The sequence below is a fragment of the Cinclus cinclus genome, chromosome 5 (assembly GCF_963662255.1).
Source record: "Cinclus cinclus chromosome 5, bCinCin1.1, whole genome shotgun sequence".
NCBI lineage: Eukaryota > Metazoa > Chordata > Aves > Passeriformes > Cinclidae > Cinclus > Cinclus cinclus.
In genome coordinates, this window is record NC_085050.1 from 32,969,448 (window position 1) to 32,995,075 (window position 25,628).

A 25,628-nucleotide genomic window follows, 5' to 3' on the forward strand; every position below is an offset into this window, starting at 1 on the left:
AAAAACAGCTTGTGGCCTGCCTCTACTCTGTGGTGGCCTGACAATCCAGAACCTGGGCTTCCCAGCTCAGTAGCTTCTTTTTCTATTGTGGATGCTGCACTAGAGTTGGAATTGCTCACATTTTGTCTCAGATGTACCTAGTCAGCAGCCACAGTACCCCAGGGAGGGGTTGGCCAGCAGCAGTATGGATCTGACATAGCAGCTGCACAGGATCGTCAAGCTCCGAGAAAACAATTATCTATTATGGATGTTATTACAGCAGTTATGAGATACACGCACCTACTAAACATTTGCATATTTGTAATTTAATCCATAATTAATTTACATTGTTCATCCCTCCTAACTGGATGCTGTGGGCTCATAATTGCAAAATCTGAAAAAAAGAATAAAGAACAAAAACCGAAGTAAGATATTGATAACAATTTTGCAAATTTCCATGTACGATACAGAAACCTGGACTAAACCAGAATAACAAAGGCATTTCCACTGAAAGATTTCTAAGGTGGACTGCAAAAAACCCCAACTATTATTATTTCTGGTTTCAGCAAGCTAAAACCACACTTCTTCTCTACAACATATGAGTGAAAACAATAGATAGCAAAATTCCTGACATAATTCAGAAAGAAAATGGTATACTCAATAAGGGGGAAGATGTAGAATAAAAATGAAACCCACAACTTCTTAACAAACATTTCTTTCCTGAGATTTAAGACTTCATACTCTTCTTACCTTAAATCAAGAAAAAAAGCTTAAATTTTGCCAACAGATCAGGCAGCATATTATTGAACAGTTATGGCTTGAAACTTAATCTTACACTGAATTCTCATCTGTATCAAAGAAAAAAAAAAACCTTTTATCCAAAAAACATCCAAGTCTTTACATGGATTTAATAGGAGTTAAAGAACCATCTATTCCAAAAGCCTTTGCAGCTTTCTGTAAAAAACAAAAAAAAAATACCCAAACAAAACCACTTGACAAATTTTCTTCAGCTGTTATTTGACCAGCATGCAAAGGCTGTTACCTATAACTATTATTGATACTCTTACAATTGCACAGCTTATATTTATTTCAAAGTTGAAATCATTATTAGATCACTTCTTAATATGACATAATTATGCAAGGAAATGCAATTAAAATCTTATTTCAGATAAAAATTAGATCAAGCTTAAAAGCACCTTTAAAACAACTGAACATAAATAATCCTATTTTTTATATAGGATCACTATGTAGACTTTATCTCCGTCATTCATTTGGTTTTAGCTGATGAATATATAAATATCTCTGTATATAAATATGCCCCCACCCTGATATCGCCGTACTACACAGGAAATTAGGGAAGTAGTAGCTGAGAAACTTGCTTTCTAATGATAACCAAATAATTTCACAGCTTTGACAGATTTTTTCCCCTCCTTTTTATTCCAGGAATAATTATGTCGATAAGCCTGATTCAGCAGATTTGTTGCTCTCTAATTAATTAATTAAAACAATTTACTGCTACTACTGTGATTTTTCAGGGGCATCAAAACCACATTCCAAATCAAAACAGCAGATCATCAGTTTACAGATGTGCAAAGCATACATTACTCTTATGGCAACCTCACATTTAAATCCTCACACATCCAGAAGAACACATATGGTTTAGGGGAAATGAAGAGCAATATTTTTATATCAAACTTAAAATGAGAAGAAAAAAAGTCTATGAAAATGTAACCATTTCCAGTTAGAAGAGAAAAACAATATATAAATATTAGTATTATATTAAATTGCAGAGCTACATTTTTATAGCCTTAATTTTATCAACATGCTTCCTGCTGACTAATTTCTGTCATTTGGCTCACAAAAAACAAAACCAGAAAGGAAGTGAAGAATTTCTGTTGTGCACCCAATTCCTCAGGGACCGACAGCAACTACAGGAGCATTTAAAAACTGTTTGGGAAAATACGTTAGATGATTAAATATCCACATGGTCCCCAGCAATCTATTTCTCTGAGTGACTTTTGGAATTGCATTATCTGAGCTAACTTCTACTTTTTGCTATCTTCACTGCTTGCCTCTGGTCCTTTTTGCCATTTGTGGCCTTTCTAACAGCTGCAGTATCTAGACAGAACACAGTGCGTGCAACAGGCTGAGCTCTCTCCCAATCTCTTCTAGTGTTGTGTTTTTCAAACTTCTGATTATGCTTGTTAACCTTGCTCTAGGCCTCCAGTTGGCTGGCACTGGCCTCAGAATGTAGCCCCAGACCAGTCACGGAGACACATCAATTTTGTCTTAGCACTGCACTGAGTGCAGCAGCTGGGTTATTTCAGTAGCAATATATATGTATACAAAGAACATACTATAAATTTGTGGAAGAAACCCTGACATACCACAGAAAACACCACTGCCCAATGACCACTGTGATCTTGAGGTGATGTCTGCCCAGAAGGAAACAGAAATGTTTCCTGGACATGAAGGATGTGGATGAGGAAGCCAAAGCTCAGTGATGGTTGAGAAGCCCTTGCAGTGCAGAGGAAGTGGGAGCTGTTAAGCACCACTTCTGCAAGCTGGACACACACAAGTCCAGGGGCCCAGACTTGCAGCATCCAGTGGTGCTGGCAGAGCTGACCAACATCATTGGAAGGCCCCTGTCTGATTCCTTGAAATGCAATGGCAATGGGGAAAAGCTCCTGATGACTCTTGAGAAGGTAAAGGTCATGTTATCTTCAAGATGGGCAAGGAATATATGAGGAAGCAGAGGCACACCCTGGTCTCCCAAGGAAGATGATGGAACAATTCTGCTGGAGTTATCCTCCATATGCTGGCCTACAGGAAAATAAAGTGAATGATAACAGCTAACATGTATTTACCAAAGGCAAATTATACCCAAACAACTTAACTGCCTCAGCAGATACTGTTACATGTACTGTTTTCCTTGACTTTAGCAAGGTTTTCAAAGTGCTCTCCCACAGCATCCTGGTAGCCAGGCTGGAGAAAGAAGGACTGAATGGCTGAGCTGCGAATAACACTTTTGTGGAAAACTCGTTGCATGAAGAGGCTGAAAGATTAGTGTTTTGTAGTGCAAGGAACAACCCTTGGTCAACATTAATAGCATTCATCAGGAGCTAATATTGGGATGATGATGTTTTATGTCTGTACTGCATTTAACATCTTGAGAATGAGTAAAATGGAATGTGCCCTTAGCAAGTTTGTGGATGACACCGAGCTGGACAGATTGATCAGCACACTGCAGGGCAGGACTGCCTTTTGAAGGGATCTCAACAGGCTGTAAGAATTGGCTAAACCTTATGAATTCCAAAGGAAGAGTATCCACAGTAACAGAACTAGCTGAGAGCCCACTGGAAAGCAGTTTTGTAGTAAAGGACCTGGGCAGGCAATGTGGACAAGTTCTTCAGTGTGCCCTTTCAACAACAAGCCTAGCCACATACTGGGCTGCATTCAGAAGAAAGGAGCCAGCATACCCTGGGAAGTGATTAGTCCCTTTTATTCAGCATTTGAAGGCTACATCTAGATGACAATAATATTCTGCTTGGGTCTTGCCAGTACAACACTGATAAATTGGAATAAATTCAGTGAAGACTGCCCATGAGGATTGGACTGGTGAAGCATACAAATTGAGGAGAAGCTCAGTGAACCTGAAAGGCAAAAAGGTAGAAATCTTACTTTGGTCTTCCATTACCCACTGCAATGGTCCCAACTGCAGCAAGGAATACTCTGATTCAATACCACAAGGAAAAAATTGACAATGAAGTTGGTTAAGCATCAGAACAGTTGCCCTGAAATGATGTAGAATATCTCTTCTTGCTTGTTATAAAGCATAAACTTTCAACAGTTGTTTTTCCAAGGGTGTTTGCTAACTGATTAGAAAGGTTTCTCCTCCTTTCTCTTTGCCCCTTCTGAAGTTGTCCTGTTTGTTTTTACCTTCCAGAACCATATCCCATCATCAGTGATTTCTCAAGCATGAATCATAAAAATCTCAGAGGTTGTAGACACTCTATACATGCAGGACAAAAATTATTTATCTAAGTAACTGCTAATCCTTCCCTTAAGAGTATAAATATTAGCTCATTGATCAGTTACTCAGGTAGCAAATGCTGAAAAACAAAAACAACCAGAAGAAAACATATCAGCAGTATTGCCTTCTTTCATTACTATGTAATGAATCAACTCCTCTTTTTCATTTTTCTTAGTATTTATGTTTCTGTACAACTCTACTTTTTTTCTGATTGTGTCTCAATTTTATTTGTATGGCTGGACCTCCCCAAGATCCTCCTGAGACATCTTCGTAAGCTCTTCCTCTGAAATTTGACCTTCCTTCTTTTTTCTGCATTTTTTTCCCCTTAAAATTCAGATTTTTTGAGAAATCCTGAGATATGACAGTAGGTCTTTAAACACTTCTCACCACTCCTTAACATTAGAAAGATTAATAAGCTTAAGAGCCAAGAGTAAATTTTCTGAAATTTTCTGCTTCAATTTGTTTTCCCTTGCAGATCCCAATTCTAATTCTTTGGTGTCATCTGTTGCTAAACTTGCAGTTCCTGCACATCAGAAAATTTGTCCAAGTGTTGCCAAAGGGCCTCATAGTCTATACCAGACTCCACCATAATTAAGATGATTGGGAATCTCATTCCTTTCCTTAACAGGAAGTTCAGTGACACTCAGATCTATGAAAACCAGGAGATCACATAAAATTACTACAAAAAGGTCCAGCTGTTGCCTCTTTGGCTACCACTAGTCAAAGAAATTATGAACATGATTTTCACTTGCATTAACAATTAGATTATTAATTGAAATATATCCACAGGACTACTATCATAACAGAATCTGAAAACTGGCATAACTATAGCATACTTACAATATTTCAGAAAACCAGATAATTACTTTTGTTTATGGATTTCTGCTCCATGTCTCCGTAACCAAAGACAAATTTATATGCCTGTTAAATACTAAATATTATTTCAGAGCTGACTTCAGTCAAAAATAAAACAAATTGATTTCCTGGTCATGAAATTTGTTGGCAGCAGAGCAAGATTTAAGACATATTGGCATGCTTAATGAGGAACAGACACTTCTAGATGGAAATCTGTGGGAAAGAGTGAAGAAATTGTAATTGGTGGTATAGCAATAAGATGAGGATTAATTCACCAGTTATGTGGCTGGTTTTGATCAGTAGGCTCCTCATTTGGCTAGCAGGTGCAGCTACTATTCAGTAGGTTTCATTTAAACCAAGTTTTGTGCCTTAGCACAAAGAAAGATGTTAAATGGGTGAAAACGTGTGACACTACTTCTTGAATTATGTGCATTATTTATTAATGCAGAGTTCAATTATATGTTATAGATGAACTAGGTTAGAGACAACAGATTAAAGTGTCTTGACAAGTATCTTACCAATGTATTTTTTGGGTTTCAGAGATCTGAATGCCAGTAAATTCATCATTCTGTAAGGACAAGAGTATTAGGTTCTCAAGAATGCTATCTTCAGAAACTGTCTGAAGTTGGAGAGGAAGCAAGCAGATGCCCATGCAGCTGATAAAGTGATTTTTTCTCCTTATAGGAGCCCTCAGCAATAAACACTATACCAGCAATATCTACTTTTCTGTATAATGAAAAATTGGTCCAAGTTTCAAACCATTTATCTAACCAATTCACAATGACTGCCTGAGGCCATGAACTTGACTCCCTCTCTCCCTTTATTATTTTTATTTTGCTACAGCCTGATCTCCTCTGGTTTTCTAACAAACACCAATCCGTGCAAAACTTTCACTAAACAAAAACGACAACAACAAAAAAAACCAAACCAAACCAAAACAAAAAAACAAAAACAAAAACACCACATTCTAGTGCCATCAGAACTACTTTCTGTGTGCCCAGGTAGTTTTTGTGGCAGTCACCTACACAGCATGCATGGATCTGGAATGCCCCACTCTTTTTCAGAAGCATCATCACTACTGCTTCCAAAGGAGTAGAAGGTGACATGGACTTGACCAAAGACTTGGTTCTTATATGAGTGCCTTTCCAATCAGAATTATTGCCACAGCCTGACTTTCAGGCCAGCACACAAAAAGCACAAACAAAACCAGTCTGTAAAAAACAGTTATATAATTTTACAGGGATGAATAAATAAATAAATAAATAAAAAGGTGCTGCACTTCTAGAGTAACTTGCTCAATTAACTTTCGCATTTTGCTTATTAACCTTCTGATGTCTCATTAAGTCAGGGATTGCAGTTTAATGGGTTTAAAAATAATTTAAATATATAAGTGGATTCTAAGATACCTTAAAAATATATTGACCCTTGAAGTAAATGGGCCATTTGAAGCCTAACTACGACTTCTAGCTCATACTCTCCTGGAATATTTATCCAGTTTAAAAGACAAGCTTTAGTAATCTTAGAACAGCTTAACAACATAAAGTTACTGGCAAGCGTGTAAGCTTGTATTTCAAAGCAACAGCTCCTAGAACAATTACCAACATAATTTTTTTTTTGATGCAGCTTTTATGAAATAACTTGCAATGAAGAATAGAGAAGAAAGCCCGAAAAAGCATGTGCATGCTCAGTGTGCTCCAACTGATACATCATACTGTACGTGACACTGGTTGGGTGCCCAGATTAACAGATGCAGGCCCTCCTTCAGGGAGGCTGACATGACAAATCTCTCAGAATATGATGCCAAGAGTCATACATGGAACTTGAATGAAGTCAAAGAAAAATATTTTTTGTCAGAATTATTTACTGAACAATACCCTAAAACAAGCTTTGATGTGAGAATACATCTATTAACCCTACGTTGGATACATGTTCTGTTGTTTTTTTTTAAAAAAATAACTGCTGGCAGTCACACTATGTTTTTAGTTCTTGTTCTTCATATTTAAAATTTTGCAACGTAATCATGTGCAATGTTATTTGTTTAAAGAAACTTCTGAACCTTCCAAGATGATTTAAAAATTTAAGTCATCTTTTGTCAATTTCAGAAACATACTATTAAGACCTTGACAAATAGAAGATTAATATTTTCAACAAACTATTTCTTCTTGCTTATTGCAATTATGCTGCAGAATTGCAAGTTTTGCCTTCCTGAGGGATATGCAATGCACAATTATTTCAGAAGAGCAAATACATAACGGTTGCAAGGAAGGAAAGGAAATTCTGCTTTGATGCTGAGCTTCACTTCCTGTCTAGTTGGGAAGAAAGTAAACCCTAAGTACATTCAGCAAATTATTAATCCTGAGATCATAAACCCATAGTCACTAGTCAATTAATTCCAGTACAGTCTGAATATTGCAATGGACTATTTAAACAGTGAGTATTTTTACTGGGTGAACGGTGGGATTGCTGAAACACTGAGGCCTTTAGGTGAGGGAAGTACGATCTGGTGATGCTGTGTTTTGCTCATCATCACCAGTTGCTCCTTTTTTACCTTAGAGATAAACATGCTGCATAGAAATGCATTCATCTGTACAACAATTCCATCAAAATTCAGTCAGGAATCTTTCCCACACAGCAGAGGGGAATGCAGTACAGAGGACTTGGAACTTTCACTTTGGTTTCAAAGCTTTATCAGATTGATCAGATTTTAACAGTATACCAGCACAGCTGTTAACTTTATGCCATAAATTAACAAAATTTGCACCTGCAGTTTAGTCCTTTGATTAGAGCACCTGCACCTGCCAGGGCAATACCATTTCCCTGGCTTTAAATTATATTTTCTATTCTACTGTGAGCATTAAACGCACTGAGTTCCAATAACGTGTAAAAAGTAATTTCTCAGCCAAATCTTCCATGTTCAGTGGAAACAAAAATTGAGAGGAAAAAAAAAACCCAAGAAGATTAAGCTTTTCACAATTTTAACATCTCCACTGAAACGGTGACCCATGACATGGCCTAAGTTAAAGATGTTTCATAACCCTAGGGAACTCTCAAACCATCAAAATTTCATTAGCTTCACAGCGGTCCCAGTACATTCTTAAGTTGGACTGCTGGCCTCCCTATTAATAAATAAATCAACTATAATTCTTTTAGTGGCTGGACTCTTTGTTGAAGTTTTATCAGACAACAGACACCCCTTGCATAATGTTAACCACTGCAGAATAATGTATTTTTTAACATATTCACAGTCTTCTCACACATATAAAACCAAAATACTCTAACTTCTGGCTGATAGAGGACATTTTGGCACATTGTAATCAAATAATTTCCTTTCTAAAAAAATTGTAAATATAAAATTTTTTGAAAAGTATACCAAACCTATGGTACCTCTGAAGCAGTCACGTCTTGGGCAACGTAAATATACAACTTCCTATGGAAATAGTGTGTGCATGCATGTTTACATAAAAATGTATTTTCAAGATCATTGTAAAACCAAGGGTTTTAAAACCAAGGGTTTTACAAAAGGGTCAAGAGAATTTGTTTCACCACATACCTTTCAAAATCACAGGACTACTCAACAGTTTATTCTAGATTGCTCTGCAGCTGAAATACCAAGCATTATCACACAGAAACGCCACTGCCAAAAGGTGGTAGGCAAGTACTTCCATCTTCCTCTATCACAACTTGCCTCTGACCCAAAACAAATTTTCCAAGCATGACACAAGACACCTGTGAACACTGAGAGCTGTCTGCTCAGGTACCATGTAGCATTAAGCCCAACACAAAAGGAGGATCCCATTTGAAATGGTGGGTTTTGCACAGGCATCTTCACATAGAAACAGCCACCAGAGGAAAAGCAAGTATGAATAACAGCAAATTATAGCTTTGGTATTTCTTTCTCAAACTGAATTTAAAATAATAAACAGGAAGAACTAAAGTTTATTGCTTGTAGTTTAAAATAAAAGTTCTTTTTTTTTTTTTTTAAGGATTTCCATACATACATATCTACATAGCTGTTTCCCACAGTGTGTTACCATCATTGCCAGAGGACAGCAATAAAATTGCTCTAATTTTTGTACAGCTGAGCAGACAGGTTTTACAAATTAATAAAATGACATGTAGACATGCAGACAATAGTCATCACTAATTTTCATTGTAACTCATTTTTCTTTATTCCTCTTTTGGATTTTTCACATACATAGTCATGAAGTTAATAGAAGAATTGCTTTAATTCTAGCAAAGCTGAAAATCTTCTGCAAATAGAAAGTTAAGATTGGTATAGAGTTAGCATTTAACACCACATTAGATCTGTTCATAACCTCAAGAGGAGGTAAAAAAAAAAAACTTTGAAAAGCTTTAAAAACGAACCAGTCAATTCTATTAACCTATTTTCATTTAAACTCTAAGTTTTAATATGAAATGGTCATACCCCACATCCTACAAAGCTGTTAAGATTTTTGTTGCAGATTTTAATTGCACAGTAATCCAGTCCCCCAGGCGCATCAAAGGCCACATGTCCCTCTTCACCACAATTCCTATTGCTCTCATCAGCTAAGAAGTTTAAACCACAATCAAATTTCTTTTTCAATCACATGAGCCCTGTTAATAAGCTATTCTTTGAATTCACTCATCCATTCTAAGATTTTGCAACTTCTCCAAGATGTCTTGAAGAACAGTTTACAATGAAACTTTTGAATGTAAGCTAGCCTGGGGAACAACTTTATCACCACTTAGCTGTTCCCCAGGGAGTAACAGGTGACATGGCCTGAGATAATATGGAACTATTATTTTTTTGTGATTCAACTCTTTCAAAATTACATCTAAAGCATCACACACAAAGGTTGCATTAGTTAGGACTGATACTGAATATGGACTTTTATGGGAAGAAGAGAGGAAAAAAAAAGAAGGTAAATAATTCAAGGCCATTCCTTTAATGATTTAAAATTACTGAGTGTCAGCCAAAACAGCAAATAAACATTTGCATAAGAATATGCATATGCATAAGAACTTACCATTTTCACTGTCGGACTTGTTTTCATGTTCGGTATCAGTCAGAGTGAGGGCTGAGTTGGAACGGCTCGACAGACAGGAACTGCGCCCTGATTTGACCCCCCTGCCCCAAAGTCTCATGGCATGCTCTGGAGACATCACTCCTTCATTTTCAGTATCAGCATCTGACCCTGCACTGATAGAGTAACCTCTGTGGGGCAGCCCCATTTCCGCACAAAATGCCAGTCCTCGACGAGCTGCTGGTTCACAAACTCCTAACTGCCTTAGGGTAAAATTCTGTCCTGATTAGGGGAAAAAAAGATAACAAAAGATGAGACATTTTTAATGATTGTATTTTAAAGAATTTCAAAGTAAAAAGTCTTCACGTGTAAAATTGTCTCAGATATCACATAAGATGTTTTGTCAAACCTCCACCTGTATTACAATCAAATGGATTCTTTTGTCTCTAGCTCTCAGAAGTATTTTGTCAACTGCTTAAACATGTCAAAAGTGCTCCTAGGTAGCAAATAAAACAGAACCTCCTAACTAAGTAAATTCAGTACATGAAATAATTTTAAAAAACATAAACTTTTCCTTTTTTCAAAGAAAAAATACTTTTAAGAGCATAAAAGCACTTAACAAGGTATTTGTCAGGATTTTTACTTGGTTGGTTTTGGGGAGAGTCTTTTGTTTGTTCTTGTTAGAGGCCAAAGCAAGAGGCTATTTTCCCCACACAAATGTCACCTAATGTGGCAATGGGAAAGCTAAGCAGGAACAAAATTAATCTGTTTTTTATTTGATTTCTCTGCCCTACTCTAATACACAAATACAAATAAACAGAAACATTATTACCTGTTACCTGCAAGTACTACAGCAAAATTGTTATTTTTCATGTAATTGTATTTTGAGAAGCATTATACAGTTTTACTGCTGAAGCAGAATCTGTGCATTTTAGCAGAATTTTTGCCCGTTTTGGGGCAGAGCAGGAGACCTAAGTGAATCCCAATGATTGTATTAATAAATTAGGTGCAATAAACTTGTGACACTTCAATAACTTAGAGTGTCTAAATTATGTGACACTCAAAAATGACTGCCTTTTTAATGGCTGTGTCTTCATCCTACTTTTATGTCTGTAGATTTAAGACATTTTATGATGTATAGACACTTGGCAAGCTCCTTTGCATACCTATATCTATAATACTTTTCCATCCTAGCCCACAGTTATTTCACAGGTCTGAGAACAAAATAGGACACACATTCAATTTTTGAATCTGACAGGCATCCTAATTTCTCCATAATTAGAAATTTAACATAAAAACATACTAGCAAGATAGTTAAAGCTTGTAATACATCAAGAACAGAATTCTATACATGAGAAAGAAATAGAATTGCAGAAGTATGAATATTTCCTGAATAATAATAATAATAATAATAATAATTAATAATGATAATTCATGAAATATTAAGAGTTAATGTACTGGTCATTGACTTTTTAAAAGTGATCTGGTTAATTATTTTATTCCTGCAGTCACCTGAAGCTGTTGCTGCAAGTTTCTTCACAGAACCACAAATCAATTCTGACAATGACTTTCATAAATAATGAAAATCAATTACTACAATTACGTACAAATCAAACTACTTATTATGCAGTTGTGAAGAGACATTTGACAGAAAATATAGCTGGGGAGGTAAATATAAAGGAGTAAGCATATCTATGACTATGTCTGAACAGTGTCAAGGATATAAGAAAGGGGATTATCATGCACACTGATAGCGTCTTGTAATTTTTTAAAGCTGTCATACCATGTGAATTCCCTGGTTTTATGAGAGCTGAAACTAATCAGCGAAGGAAACAGGCCAAACAAACCACCCAGTGGTAATAGGGTCAGAGCTGAAAGTAGTAAATGTCTAAAATGCTTATTATGTTGCATTTTTGTAGAGATATGCTAAGGGTGACAGTTTAGAACACTGTTTTATGCATTTGGTACATTAGTGTGTGAATCTACATTTTCAAACAGTTGCCTAAAATCAGATACAAATACAGAAGCCTCTGTGCATACAGTGTGTGTATACAGGTGTCTCTACACACATACAGTGTGACACATAGGTGTCTCTACACAGTTGCACATACAGCATCTTATTTACTCTAAAAAGAGCATTTTGAGAAGCGAAATGGAAAGGAAAGACGTATTTTGACCAAAGACGAAGTTACTTGAGTCAGTAACAAAACTGCTGTTGACTTCAAAGTGAGAAGGTGTTATGGCTATGGTCCCCACAGGCTCATGGTGTTGAGATGAAGGCAAGGAAGGATGCAGACAGACAGACACAGCCACTGTCCCCTGAGCCACACTCAGAGCAGCTGCAGCAGCAGGAGAGCATTGCACCCTGCAGCTCTCCCAGCAGCCTGCTCCACGCAGCCCCCTGCTCCCCCCACTGCCAAAATGCCCCTTCACTCAGGCACAGCCATTTGGAAAGACTATTACACACACACTTCTTATTTCATCACAAGTCCTCAAGAGAAACTACCTGAGGCATTCCAGAACATCTTCAGGAGCTTCGTAGGAGACTTGGTCTCAGGCACAACATACCACCTACCGTCCAGTCATGGATTTTTAACTTTAAGTTCACAACATCCTGTCTCCACGTAAAAGATCCTCTTTTTCCCTCTCTTGAGAGTGGTACAAAACCTCCCAAAACGGCATTGCAGAGCCAAAACAGAAAAGGTGGGCAGGTTTGAATACTGTCTCTCTCATCCCATTCAATGTATCAGAGCTTTTCACTACACTCTAAAGTTTTACAACACAGCCCAGAAATGTTGTAACAGCTTTAGAATCATCAGGCTACATAATCTTCTGACTTAAAGCCTTCCTAAGAGCTTCACTAAGAGGATTGTAGTTCATGTAAGTTGCCTACACAAATGAAAAAACAAAACAAAGCAGACCCCAAACAACCCACAAAACCTAAACTGAGAAGTTGACATGGAAAAACAAAATGCTTATTTCTGTAGAAATTCAAAAATTCAAATCCCAAAGGAAATCATACATATGTGATATAAAAAATTTACATCGTCTTAAGGTTTCTGAGCAATGAAAACAGGAAATTTTCCAGGATCCAGGGGAAGCTGAATACAGCTGGGATGCAGACCTAGAGGGTAACAGACTAGTTGGGAGCTTTTACCTGATGATGAACCCTATGAAATCAAATTAAAAGCTGAAAAATAGGTTGCATGAGCTCAGTGAGAAAGAAGAGCATGAAGTGAGGGTGTTCTTGTGCTCATAGAGTTTCTAATTAAACTTTCCAGAATGACTTCCATGTGAGGAATTTACTCAATGGTTTCTTGTACTTTAACATTTGCAATTTCTCCTACTGACAGTAAGTGCCTCAAGAGTTCATAAAGACTTAAAAACAGCTTGGCCATTGTAATGAACCAATTCCTGAGAAAAAAACGGAGGTACAGAATAAAAAGGTACCATAATTCTTTGTGGGTTTTTTTCTCTTTCCTTTAAAAAATGCATTAAGTGAAAAGTAGCAACAAGCTCAGACACAACATTTCAAGGAGATTTGTTTTGGCTAAACCTTTGAGGGTTATGGACTATTTGGGATGATATGTCATGAAGTTAAGTTTTACAAACTAACAATAATGCTGTTTACTACCACTTGACTATCAGATGCTGCATTTCTCCTGGCTAGGAATATCAATTTATGGGCATTGTAAGGATTGCTGACATCCTCTATTTGTGCAGACAAGAGCAAAACCGATTAATTAATAACTCTACAATAGCTTCCTAAAGCTTGTGCAGCAATCACTGTTAGAAACACAGCATTTGCCAACAGTGACCATATATGCTGACATGCTATATTGCAACTTTCTGTGTAAGCAGTGATCCATGTGCAGGATTGGTGCACCTCCTTAACTACATCACTTATACAAAAAATGATATCGACATACTCTCAATACATATATGTCTATATATAGAATTTTTATTCTTAAAAGATAATGTGCATATATATTTCTCTGTCAGAATCACACAGGTTATGTAATCTAGAGTTGGGTTTTTTTTTTAGTTTTAGCAAATACTGCTATAAAAATTTTGACGTGCAGAAATGGTGTAGTTCTTTATAAAGCTCTAAGTTAAAAGGTGGAATTAAATGGAAATGTGCTGCACTTGTGCTACATTTGTTTCCCCCACCTATTTAGAGGAAGTCCTTCAAAGACCTCTGTAATAGCTTAAGCTTCAAGTTGGAAATGTTATCTGTGGAAATGGGTTTTTGAAGAGGACTACCAAACAAAAGAAAAGGTCCTATGGTTGTTCATTTGTCAGTGTCTGCTTTAGGTTGGATCTATACTAAATATAAGCACAGAGATATTATCTTAAAAACCATGAAACGGTGAAAGAATCAAACAGAAGGAATGAACAAAAGTTGGCAAAAGAAAATTTGTCAGCATCTACAGCCATCAGCACTGTCCTTACTAATTCATTAAACACTGATAAATTGACAAGTCAGGTTTTAGCAACAATAGACCATAGAAAAAAATCTGAAAAGCCTCCAAAGCACCTGCCTAGTTAGCATAAAAAAAACACCCAAATACCCTGGCTTTTAAACAGAGAAATTATAGCTTGTCTTTGCTGACTTTGGTTTTGTCCTAATAGGATGGACACAGTACCAAAAAGGCAGAGGTCCCAAACACATCCAAGTATACTATGAATTCTGTTCAGTTTGGCTCTTGGTAACATTACACGCCAAATCTGCCTCTCTGCATCATTTGTTACTTGTCAGTCCCCTTTCTAATCTATTCTTCCTCTGTATTTTACCTTCTTCTGCCTGTCTAGAACACATTTGGGGAATTCAGAAGTCAAGCATATTTTCCAAATAATCACTATGTGACAATGCATGACAAAAATACTTATACCAAGCTTTGTAAAACTGTGAAACATCTAAAGCTGTACAGAAGCGAGACAATGATCATGGTCCTTAGGAGAACCAAACTTCTCCCTTACATTTCCTTGATTTGCTACTTAAAAGCTTATTGTATATATATAAGCAGCACTGGTATCAAAGTGTTCCTGCAAGGACCATACTGTTTTCTGCTACTCTGATATGGGAAAAGCACTTACTTCCTTTTTATTTCATATTTAGACATGATACAGGGGATATATTTCTTCTATTGAAGCTCTTTATGTAGAGCTCACACTTAAAATGAGGTCACTTGCAAGGAAATGTCTTGAGAGGAAGGATGTGGAAATAAATGTACAGCAGGACTACAAATTTGCTGAAAATGAATGGATAAAGATTTTATTTTTTTTATAGCAAAACAGATACCTTAGATGCTCTAGAAAACTCTGACAAAGAGTGCACAAACACCGTCTCCAGAAGTCAGAATGAGAATGACTAAGAGATGTCACACAAACTTCACAATATATTTAGTAGAAGGGGTTTTTAAAGCTGTATGTGCAGAATACTGTTCACTAGGATGCAAGAAACTGTAGTGAAGACTGACAAGTAATGAGCTTTGCCTATGTCAACATTTTCTTTCTGATTTGGTATATAGTATTTTGCTGTTATTTCTTCAGCCTGATTTTTGCTCTTGTGAAAATTATCTGTGAAATTTAAACCATCCTAATCCACTGTATCACATTTTCCTCCTGTTCTTAATTCCCATGTTTTTCTTTTCACTCATCACAACCATCTTCTGTGTCACCTTTTAATCTCTTTTTCTTGACCTTTCTGCTCTATTCACTTTTCCATCTTAACCTCCTTTTCTTGTCATTATCTGATTCAGAGTGGAGTGGATTCATATGAAAGACAGTTGTTCCTCTGATACATCCAGCAAACTACATAATAACAAAGAGCATTGGAACATATTAAATCTCATCAAGTGTATATAATTTTCAAATGCTCGTTATTCTCAACAAACATTAATCACAGTTCTCACATTCTTGATGGACTTTTAAAGGCATTTGGGGACATAACTCAAGGTCTTGGTGATTTCTGAAAAGGTTAGTGCCAGATACTGTGAATTCTCTGAGCTCTACTTATTGTGCTACTCCTGCTAGAAGAGTTTTATGCAAGACTCAAAACCCAAGTCAATTATTGGGAAAAAAGAGTAAACATTCACACATACATACTTGCATATTTGTGGGAAATAATGTATTTGAAATGAAGTTCTTGAAATAATATACTTGAAATAATGTATTTCAAACTTGATACGTGATTTTATTACTACACAGTCACAAGGAAACATTAATTCAAAAGATAGCCTGGGAAAGTTTTTATTTTCAGATGTAGGAAAGAATTTATATGTATGAAACACAGATATCTTCTTGCTACTTGTCTGCCAAATTATGGTTCAAACATGCAGACTCTTCTGTACAGTATGGGAAACTCATAATTTTATTCCCAGTTAGGCTTGAGGTGGCAGGGGATCTGCAGTCCTAATCCTCAGACTAGAATATAAGAAGCACTTCTTAAACCAGTGTAAGGATAAAGGGCTGTTCATCAAGCACATCTGAAGTTACCACAGAGTAAGATTAAAGCCAGCTGAAGATAATTTCACAACTGCAAAATTCAAAGATGTGAACAAACATGTTCCACTAAATGAATTAATAATTTAAACATTATGGTTCCAAATTTGGGGATTTTATATTAAAATCTGATTTTATGACTATGATTATACAATATACAAAACTAAATTAAGAGAAACCAGCACAGCTGTTCCAATCATGGGCTGCACCAAGAGGTGAAAAAATAAAGGATTTGTGGATTTAGAAAAGAAATACAACTCCATGAGTAGCAAAGAACACATCTTGATCACGAGCAGAATGACAGTATAGACAGTTTAGGCCTCTATCTTAATCTTTGGATCCTGGGACCAAAGCATCAACATTCAAGCATCCATTTATTACAAAATAAGAATTACAAAAAGCCTATATTTGATAGACGTGAAGAAAATATGACCCCAGGGTAAGCAATGTAGAGATGATGGATATCCAGTCTGCAAGGAGCCTACAAAGACAGATCTGACAGGTATGAACTGCCACATTAAGGCCAGTATGGTGCTAATGACATGACAGCCAGCGTGAAGTGGGAAAGGAAGGTGAGGAGGAGGAGGAGGAGGGAGGCAGCATGAAGACATGCACACAAACTGGAGCTCAGGTTTACTGCTATTCCTCCATTCAGGGAGGTGAGAAAACTCTATTATAAAAACTCTATATATTATTTATGCCTTTCCATGAGGGAAAAGCTTATCTGCCACCACAAGTGACCAGATGGACCAGACCCAGAGGCATATATCCCTCAGCACGGTAGAAAATTCAATTACTTTTACAGGCTATGAACTGGTACAAAGTAAAAACCCAACGTGCCTATTTGAAGCCACCCATACACCTCAGTTTGTGGAATTTCATACAGAAGTGTTCCACATGTATGGGAATTGAGTCTTCATTGCATGGACAGAATGAAGTGCTCAGACCACTGCCGTAGCTAACAGGAACAACACAGAATACTGACCCAAAAATTTCTGCAGAATCGAAAACCTCTCCCCTCCATCATTCACACTTCCTGTCACAATCCCCCATAAAGTTTTCCACTCTGTGAGTCCCCGAAATAAATTTAGTGTAGCAATGTTTTTAGATGTTCTAGCAAAGCTTCCATTATGCTGAAGACATGAAAACATTTACCACTCAGAAATATTTACAGCACAACAAAAACAAACAAACAACAAAACAAAAACCAAGAACAAAAAGGCAGAAAAACAAAGCTTGAAGCAAATGTGTTCCCTTGGCTCTGCCATTTCCTCTTTTGCCTTTAATAAGCTCAGTAACACCAAGTACTGGCTCTCAAATCCATAAATTGACACTTTACAAACTAATTTCAGAAAGCATCAAGGAACTTTCTGAGAAATTACCCCTATTTTACATCTCTGCTTCACTTGATGCATTTATTTGCCAGTGATGGAATAAGCAATCACTCACAGCTTGGCCTCCAGCCCTGACTCTCAGCCCTGAGCACTAAATCAACAGACAGGAGAGACAGGACTCTTCAACCTCTTTCATTCCTCCCCTCATCCCATCTCTAACTGCACACTTTTCTAGCTTTATCCTCTCTGTATGTTAACATACTGAAGTCATCTTTCATAGCCATGCATGGGATCCATACATCCCCCCAGTCCACCGTTTAGTTTTTATTATGAACAGAAGCAGCACATATATCTCAGTATATGAGCTATGGAAAGATATAAAAACAGTTACAGACCCTCTACAGTATCTTCCTTTCCATGAGGCTGAAACTCCTTGTGAAGGCCTCTTGCTCACCTTATAAATCCTTAATCATTATGATCAAGAACTTAATTCTCCTATTTTGCAACTGGTCTTGTTGAAGACAAGGTTCCTACTCTATGGACTTGTAGTGGCTGTGTGGAACTGACTGAACAAGCAGTCTGCTGCCAACAGCCAAGGCTGATTTGGCCCTGGAGAATCACAATTACCCTTTGTGTCTTGATCTGTAGCTTAGCTACAGGCAGTGACCCACAAGGGGCCAATTTCACCTAGATGAATACCATAGAGCATGTGTGCATATCACTGAGCATGAACTAAATATACTCCTAATCAAATAAAAGTGAAATGTTTTTCTTCATACCACTTTGCAGCTAATAGAATAAGTTTAAAAGTCAACATATCCTTGTCACCTGGAACCTGAAAACCAATTAACTTCTTATTGTTGCTTTAAGAAGTTACTAGTATAGCAATGAGAGATTATAATACTACTTAGCACTCACAGTGCTTTTCATCTTCAAAGCATTTTTGGAAACATAAACTAATTAATCTTCCCAAAATGCCTGTGAGGTAGGTAGGCATTATTATTCCTGTATTTCACAAGGTAAAAAAAACCATAAAAACAAAAAAAACCCACCACCTCTGGTAGAAGGTTATGTGCTTAGCTCAAGGCCACAAAATTATCCAGAACACACTGGCACCATATGCTGCTTACAGAAGTTACCCACTGAAATCAGGCAGACACTGCAGGTGGCCATGTTTCCGCATAACAAAAAAGGATCTGTCATGATGACAATCAGGACACATCTTACACTGCAGCCAGGAAACATGAAACACTAATTCCAATATCTGCCTTAGATTTTGAGAGACAGCGCTTGCCCTGTCACTGAATGGTAATTAATTTGCTCATTGGGAGATCACAAAGTCACTAATATATTATTTCATACCTTCATATAAATACCTTGCAAAGCAAGCTGATTCAGTTCTATTGAGAAGCACACTACTTAATAGGCAAAATCAATGCATCAATAAAGCTCAGGTAGTGGAAAAGCAAAACATTTTTAGGTATGTATCCTTCCACTGCTTTAGACAGGCAAAAGTACTCAAACTTTAGGTTTAAAAACAGGACAATTTAAATCCTTTCATCCTAAAGTTGACATTTACTGTGACTAAAAAGATTAAACATTTTGCTGTCCAAATGATTCATTTTGGGCAGCTAGTATTTAAAGCAATAGACTTTGGAGTCAAATTACATCAGGATAGTAGTTCCAATTAAGGAACTGGTTTCTAAGGTCTTAAAAATGTATCCTTGACAGTGTTTAATATCTTATGTAATAAAATAAAATTGTCACAGCATACAAATCACTGTTTCAGGTCCCCCTTTCACTGAATGGTGATATTTTTCTAGCACCAAAATTTAATTTTCATGGCAATAGCAGTTGAACAATAGCTGCGATACAGCCACACACTGTAATATACTGCACGTGGCATTATTTTTTAGCACCCAGGAATGAGTTGTCCAGCATAATGTGAAGGAAAGGAATTATTTTTCTTAACTTATTAACTTATTTGGTACATTCACCCTCTTTTCTAGCAGCTTCAAGGAGGTATTAGGGTATTTAATGTAATTTAGGCACTTAAGATTCCAGAAGAGTAAAGGTACAAAACTGCACATAGGAATGGTTTCTCCTGCAAAACTGAAAGGGATAGAATGAAATTAAATTGATCTTGAGACTTGGCTGACAGTGAACTGTTGTGATTGATAAACACAATGAAGTCATTCTCACTGCCATCTGAGAAGACCAAATAACTTTACCCGCAGTCTAAATCATATTTGACTCAAACATCCAAAAAGTAAAAATTTAACAAAACCTGCACTACCTTTTCAGGCCTTCTATTAGAAAAGGGTGCTCTACAACACAGTTTTCCAATTTTCACAGTTTGCGAACAGCGCTGTGACAATTTTGTAAGAAAGGAGGAACACGCACAAGCCTGCACTGAATTGTGCCACCCGTGCCTGTGGGTTGGCTTCTGTTCCTGTGCAAAATCTCACTGACATGACACATGGATCTCTCTGCAGCGTGGTACCATTTCTGGTACTGGATTACAAAAGTCTTTGAAATGGAACAATGAATACCTAAGAGGTATTTAATAGTGCCCTCTTCCCTTTAGCATGTATCCGATGGTAAATAAAACAGTTTTTGCATGCCTGCATTTTTCTTTCTAAATTAATACAAAGTTTTTCAGTTATTGTGAGTCCAGGTTTGATTCATGATCTCTTTTCAATTATATTAATATTGTTAAAATATTACTTCAATATTCTTTTCCAAATGCAATTTTAAAATACTGCTTACTTTCTGCATTTCTACCATCCTTCCCACCCACACTGTAGTCATGCCATACTTTCAGATATTTTTGCATAGCAGTCTCCTCTGTACTTAATATCATTTCACTTCATTTCAGGAAGTGATACAAAATTTCTAAACACAGGAACTTTTCTCTGTACAACAGAGAAATTCAACTTCATACTGTCAGCTTTAATCTTGAATTGAGCAAAGAAATTTGGGCATAGTGCAATACACAATCACAGAATCAGTCACAGAATGGTTTGGCTTGGAAGGGACCTTAAAAAGCATCTAGTTTTAACCCCTCACCAGTGGCCTCAGTATAACTACAAGCTTTAGGTTGCTGAATTCAAATAGAGAAGTACATTTAAATCAAGCAACAGCCTTTCATGGAGCTTCAGCCAATGTCAAGCATGAGATTAGGTATCTTCTCAAATACTAATACAAAATTGAATGTCTTTCTTGAAACTACTTTTAAGAAAAAAAGGCTCATAGCCTTCACTTACATGGCTCTCCTGTGAGGTTTACAAACAAAGAGAAAATAAATAACTATTTTAAAAGTTCTAAAAATAGTAGGCTAAATAATCCTCATCTATAAATTTTAAAACAAAACCAGTTTTGCAACAGGTGAAGGGGCTTCAGAAAAAGAGGAGACTGCACTAGCTACTGAAAGCATGTTGCCTAGATATAGCTCCAATTTCTTATAACAGCTTACTTGCTCTTCTAGTCCTGTCAGTTGGGTTTCAGAAGTTACAAGATGGTCCCCAGTTATATAATAATTTAATGTTCAAATACTTTACAGTATGTTTTAAATATTGTTTCAAGGAGAACCATAATGACAAACGTACATATTTTTGGGGTCCTATTTCTATTTATGTAATTAACCTAAAGTAACAGAAATTCAAAAATATCATTAGACTGCAACAGACCATTGAAGAATCTCCTCCCCACGAGAAAAGATCTCATGGAATAGAGCTACCACTAAATCAAGCACACCTATCTCCAACAGCAGCATCCCTTTTTGAATTCCTACCACTGGATTTTGGGAAAGAGGAAACACACAAAAAAAATGTGCTTAAACAACTGAAGAAGAAGAGACAGGAAAGTTCCAATTTACTAGCAGAAAGCTTTCCAGGGATTTACCCTAAAATATCAGGTATAAAAAACATACTGACATTTTAAATGTGAGTCAGCAGTGCCCTGGCAGCCAGAGGGGGCAACAGTGTCCATCAGGATCAGCATGGCCAGCCAGGCAAGAGAGGGGATTGTCCTGCTCCGCTCTGAGCTGGGGCAGCCTCACCTCCAGTGCTGGGGGCAGTTTGGGGTGCCACAATGCAAGAAAGACATGGAACTGTCGGAGAGTGTCCGGAGGAGGGCAGCGAGGATGCTGGAGAGCCTTGGGTGGAAGCCGTGGGAGGAGCAGCTGAGGTCACTTGGTCTGTTCAGCCTGGGGGGACTGAGGGGACACCTCACTGCAGTCTGCAACCAGGGGAAGAGGAGGGGCAGGCACTGATCTCGTCCCTGTGGTGACAGTGACAGGGCCCAAGGGAAGCTGTGTCAGGGGAGGTTTAGGTTGGATGCTAGGAAAAGGTTCTTCACCCAGAGGGTGTTGGGTACAGGAACAGGCTCCCCACGGAAGAGGTCACAGCACCAAACCTGACAGAAATCAAGAAGCGTTTGGACAAGACTCTCAAGCACACATTGTGACTCTTGGGGTAACCTCCACAAGGCCAGGAATTGAACTCAGTGATCCTGATGGAACTCTTCCAACTAGAAGCATTTGTGATTTTATGATTTTAATTCATCCACATTTCAGAGACTTGAGAATCTTGCATAACTACTCCAGTAACTTTCCAGCTGACACTGAAAATTTCATATTGCTGTTTTACACAGTCAGGGCAAAAACACTGGTCATGCTTAATTTTTTTAATTGATTCCCAATTAAAGGTATTTATTAAATGCGTTTTTTAGTTACATAATAATTTTCCATTGTATTTGGAGGCTGTCAATTACACTATCAACAAAGCCACATATACTATTTCTAGGCAGAGGGGAAAAATTACCCACAGGGAAGCATCTTTTATATATTATTTAAAACCCTTTGAAATGACCTTGAGGACCTTTTCCACAAAATACTTCCAATGTCAGAAGCTATAAATTCTCAGTCAAAGGAATACACTACCTAAAACAAGCCCTTTATTACCTGACCATTTCAAACCTGCAGGTGGTCCCCAAAGGGGCCAGACCAGTCTGCAGTACAGGAAGCCAATAAGACTTACAAAAATAATTGAAAGGACAATGAGGGAAATTAAATGGGCCCAGAAGACAGTGCTGAGACCACTGAAAGGGGAAGAGGGTATTATCCATCCTTGACTGCCATTTTAGACCTGTAGACATGCAATTTATTGTATATTGGACAATATGTATTAGATAAATTTGGTGTGCTTTTCTGAAAAAAGTGAAAAGGAATAAAAATAAAGCCCCAGTGCACCATCATATGTGACATGCCAGACCACATAACTTCTTCTAGTTCATTATTGCTATTTAAAAAAGAATAATATTCTAGTCAGGCAATAGTTTATTAATTCATTAAATAAAATCGTGCCTGTTCTGACATAATTTCATCCCTAATATTAAGACAGTGCCTACACTACAGGTCTTAGAAAACCTCTTCTTGGTTTTACCTCATTAAAGTAATGATGTCAAGGTGACTAATGACTTAAAAACTAGAAAACAGTGATAACCTGAAGTTTCAACACATCACAGAAACCAAAAACAAACAGCAGAAAGTAGAGTAGCAGCACGCCTCAGTTACATGTATGTAAGAGAAATATTTTTATTTCCCTTGCAAACATTAGTAGGCAAAAAAGTCAACACCATCTGCCCAGCTCTAATTTTAATGTAAAGTTATTCTAAATGGAACAGAGAAAACACATCAATGGAGAAAACTATTTAGATACTCTAAAATTAAAACTAAGGACTGTCTCACCAGGAGTAAGATTTCTAAATCTACTTTTGTTTCCACATAAAATAGAAGATAGCTTTAAAGAGAAAACTGAGTCATAGGTTCACACAGCTCGTGGCTTTATCCTTTTAGATAGCTGGGCTACACTACTCTACATATTTCATAGTTTGTTTTTTTTTGTTTTTTTTTTTTTTCTCTTTACATTAAGTAGCTTAGTTGTGGAAATGTAGAAGTATCAATTCCAGACACTACAGTTTTGAACCCGAAAGTGATGCTTAAGTGCTGAACCCTAATTGGAGCCAAGTTCAATCACTCAGAATCCCTGAGATCTAAAGGGATCTCTTGACATCATCTAGTCCAAACCCTGTGCTCAAGCACAGTCAGCTACAGTAAGGTGCAAGAGAAACATATTCAGTCAAGTTTTGAGCATCTTGATGGATATTTAGACTTTTCATATCACTCCAGTCCTGAACTCCAAAAACTCCCACAGTGAGCTTTAGCAACCTCTTACAGTCTGGTTGTATGTCAAACCCAAGCACACAAATTGTGAACGACATTACCTTACTCACTGAACAGTGCTTTGTTACTGCCCTTGTGAGGTAAAATATAGAAGCACTGAGCTAATGAATTGTTTGTATGATCATCCATACATACAATATATTCATAGGGCTTGGCCTTCTTGGAACACTTGCATTTATCTATTTTTTCATATTTTATATTTTTAGATATACTGGAGTGGCAAACTTTTGGGCAACCTATTAATGAGCCAAATAACTGGGGGTCTATTTTTAAATTGTAAGGCCTGAATGCTTCACACCTGAGTCTGCAATATTGTCACTGACCCACTGCCCAACACAGGCCATTTACTTCCTGTGCATCATATATTGTTTATTCCAGAGACGGTGCACAATGCTTCCCCATCTTTGTAAAATGTTTGTGGAGACACAAGGGAAGTGTACTATGTGTGTAGAGTATTACCAAAACTGATGAAACTGGTAAAGTAACATACTCTTCCTGCAGCAAGAATGCTGTGGAACTAGTGAATTATAATACACTCTGAATTCAAACATCTTGCCTACCTTGTCTGGTATACTCATCTGCTTCTCTGTGGACCAAATCTTTTACCCGGTTTCCATACAGCAACCTAGAGGAATCATGATCAAAAGCTTTCAAGGTTTCACTGGAGCTGTAAGACTTCTGAGTAGGCACTCTGCACTCCTCATTTTCTGCAGAAGAGTTTGTATAGCGACGTTCCTTGTCCCGTCTGCTCTTGGTCAGGGAGCAGTAAGGCCTACGTTCCTTCACATCCATACTTCATTCCTTCTCTGTGCACATCAGTCCAGCTTATTTGGAAGTCTTCTCTACATTCGGCTTACATTCGCCTATAATAAAATTAGAAAGACAACCACTGATGTGTTACAATGATCTCTAATTGCTGTAATTGATCCCCAACTGTCTGGAAGAGAAAGAAAGAAAGACCTGCTCAGCAATGGGTGAGAAGCACTACTGTACGACTTGCTGGAGTTCCATGAATGAGCTGCCCTGATCTAAAACATTAGTAAAAAAATTCTTGTGCAAAACAACAACACAGTACTACTCATTTTTATACAACAGATTAAAAGATCAAAAGCAGAGAGTGACTGAAGCAGAGAACGGATTGGAAAAACAGTAGTTTTTCAGCTTTAGGAATAGGTCTATCTGTAGGTAAGCTGTTTTCTTTTTCTGCATGTGTTAATGGCAATCTGTCTTCTGCATGTTGGAAACTTGTGGTTTTAATATTTGGAGTTTTATACTTTTTGGTATGCTTTAAGACTTCTATAATTTTTACTGTAATTTCAATTCTAAGAAAATGATTGTCATCAGAGAACATGTACACGTAATTTCACAGCAAGCTACAGAAACAACACAGGTGATGTGCAGGAAGGTTTACCCAAGCCAGTATATTTTATGTAAGCTGTACTAGAAGGCAAGAAAATATTTGATTTGTAAATGACAGTCAGAAATAGCCTTTTTTTGCCCTTAAATTTTTAAGGAGTATTACTGTAAGAATCATATTTCCCTTACTATTTATTTTGCTTTAGTATTTCATTGACGTATTTTCAAAACAAGACTTCTCAGTTTCATTTCTTGGATCTTGCACCCTCAACCAAAATATCTACATTTCTGACAGAAAGAAAGCCTGGAAATTTTGT

The 25,628-nt window shown here is 37.1% G+C and overlaps 1 protein-coding gene across 6 annotated transcripts in view; it reads right to left on the reverse strand.

The window, feature by feature from the left end:
- TENM3 (teneurin transmembrane protein 3) overlaps window positions 1-24,747 on the reverse strand; it is a 309,761-nt gene extending 285,014 nt beyond the window's left edge. For 4 of the 6 annotated variants that reach the window (XM_062492834.1, XM_062492833.1, XM_062492832.1 and 1 more), the window contains exons 1-2: window positions 24,516-24,747; window positions 9,877-10,155 (exon numbers count right to left, since the gene is read on the reverse strand). In XM_062492834.1, coding sequence (XP_062348818.1) covers window positions 9,877-10,155; window positions 24,516-24,747 — 511 coding nt within the window. The remainder of the gene's footprint in view (window positions 1-9,876; window positions 10,156-24,515) is intronic. The other 2 variants (XM_062492838.1, XM_062492835.1) reach the window with 1 other exon arrangement.
- Between the last annotated feature and the right edge of the window lie 881 nt (window positions 24,748-25,628).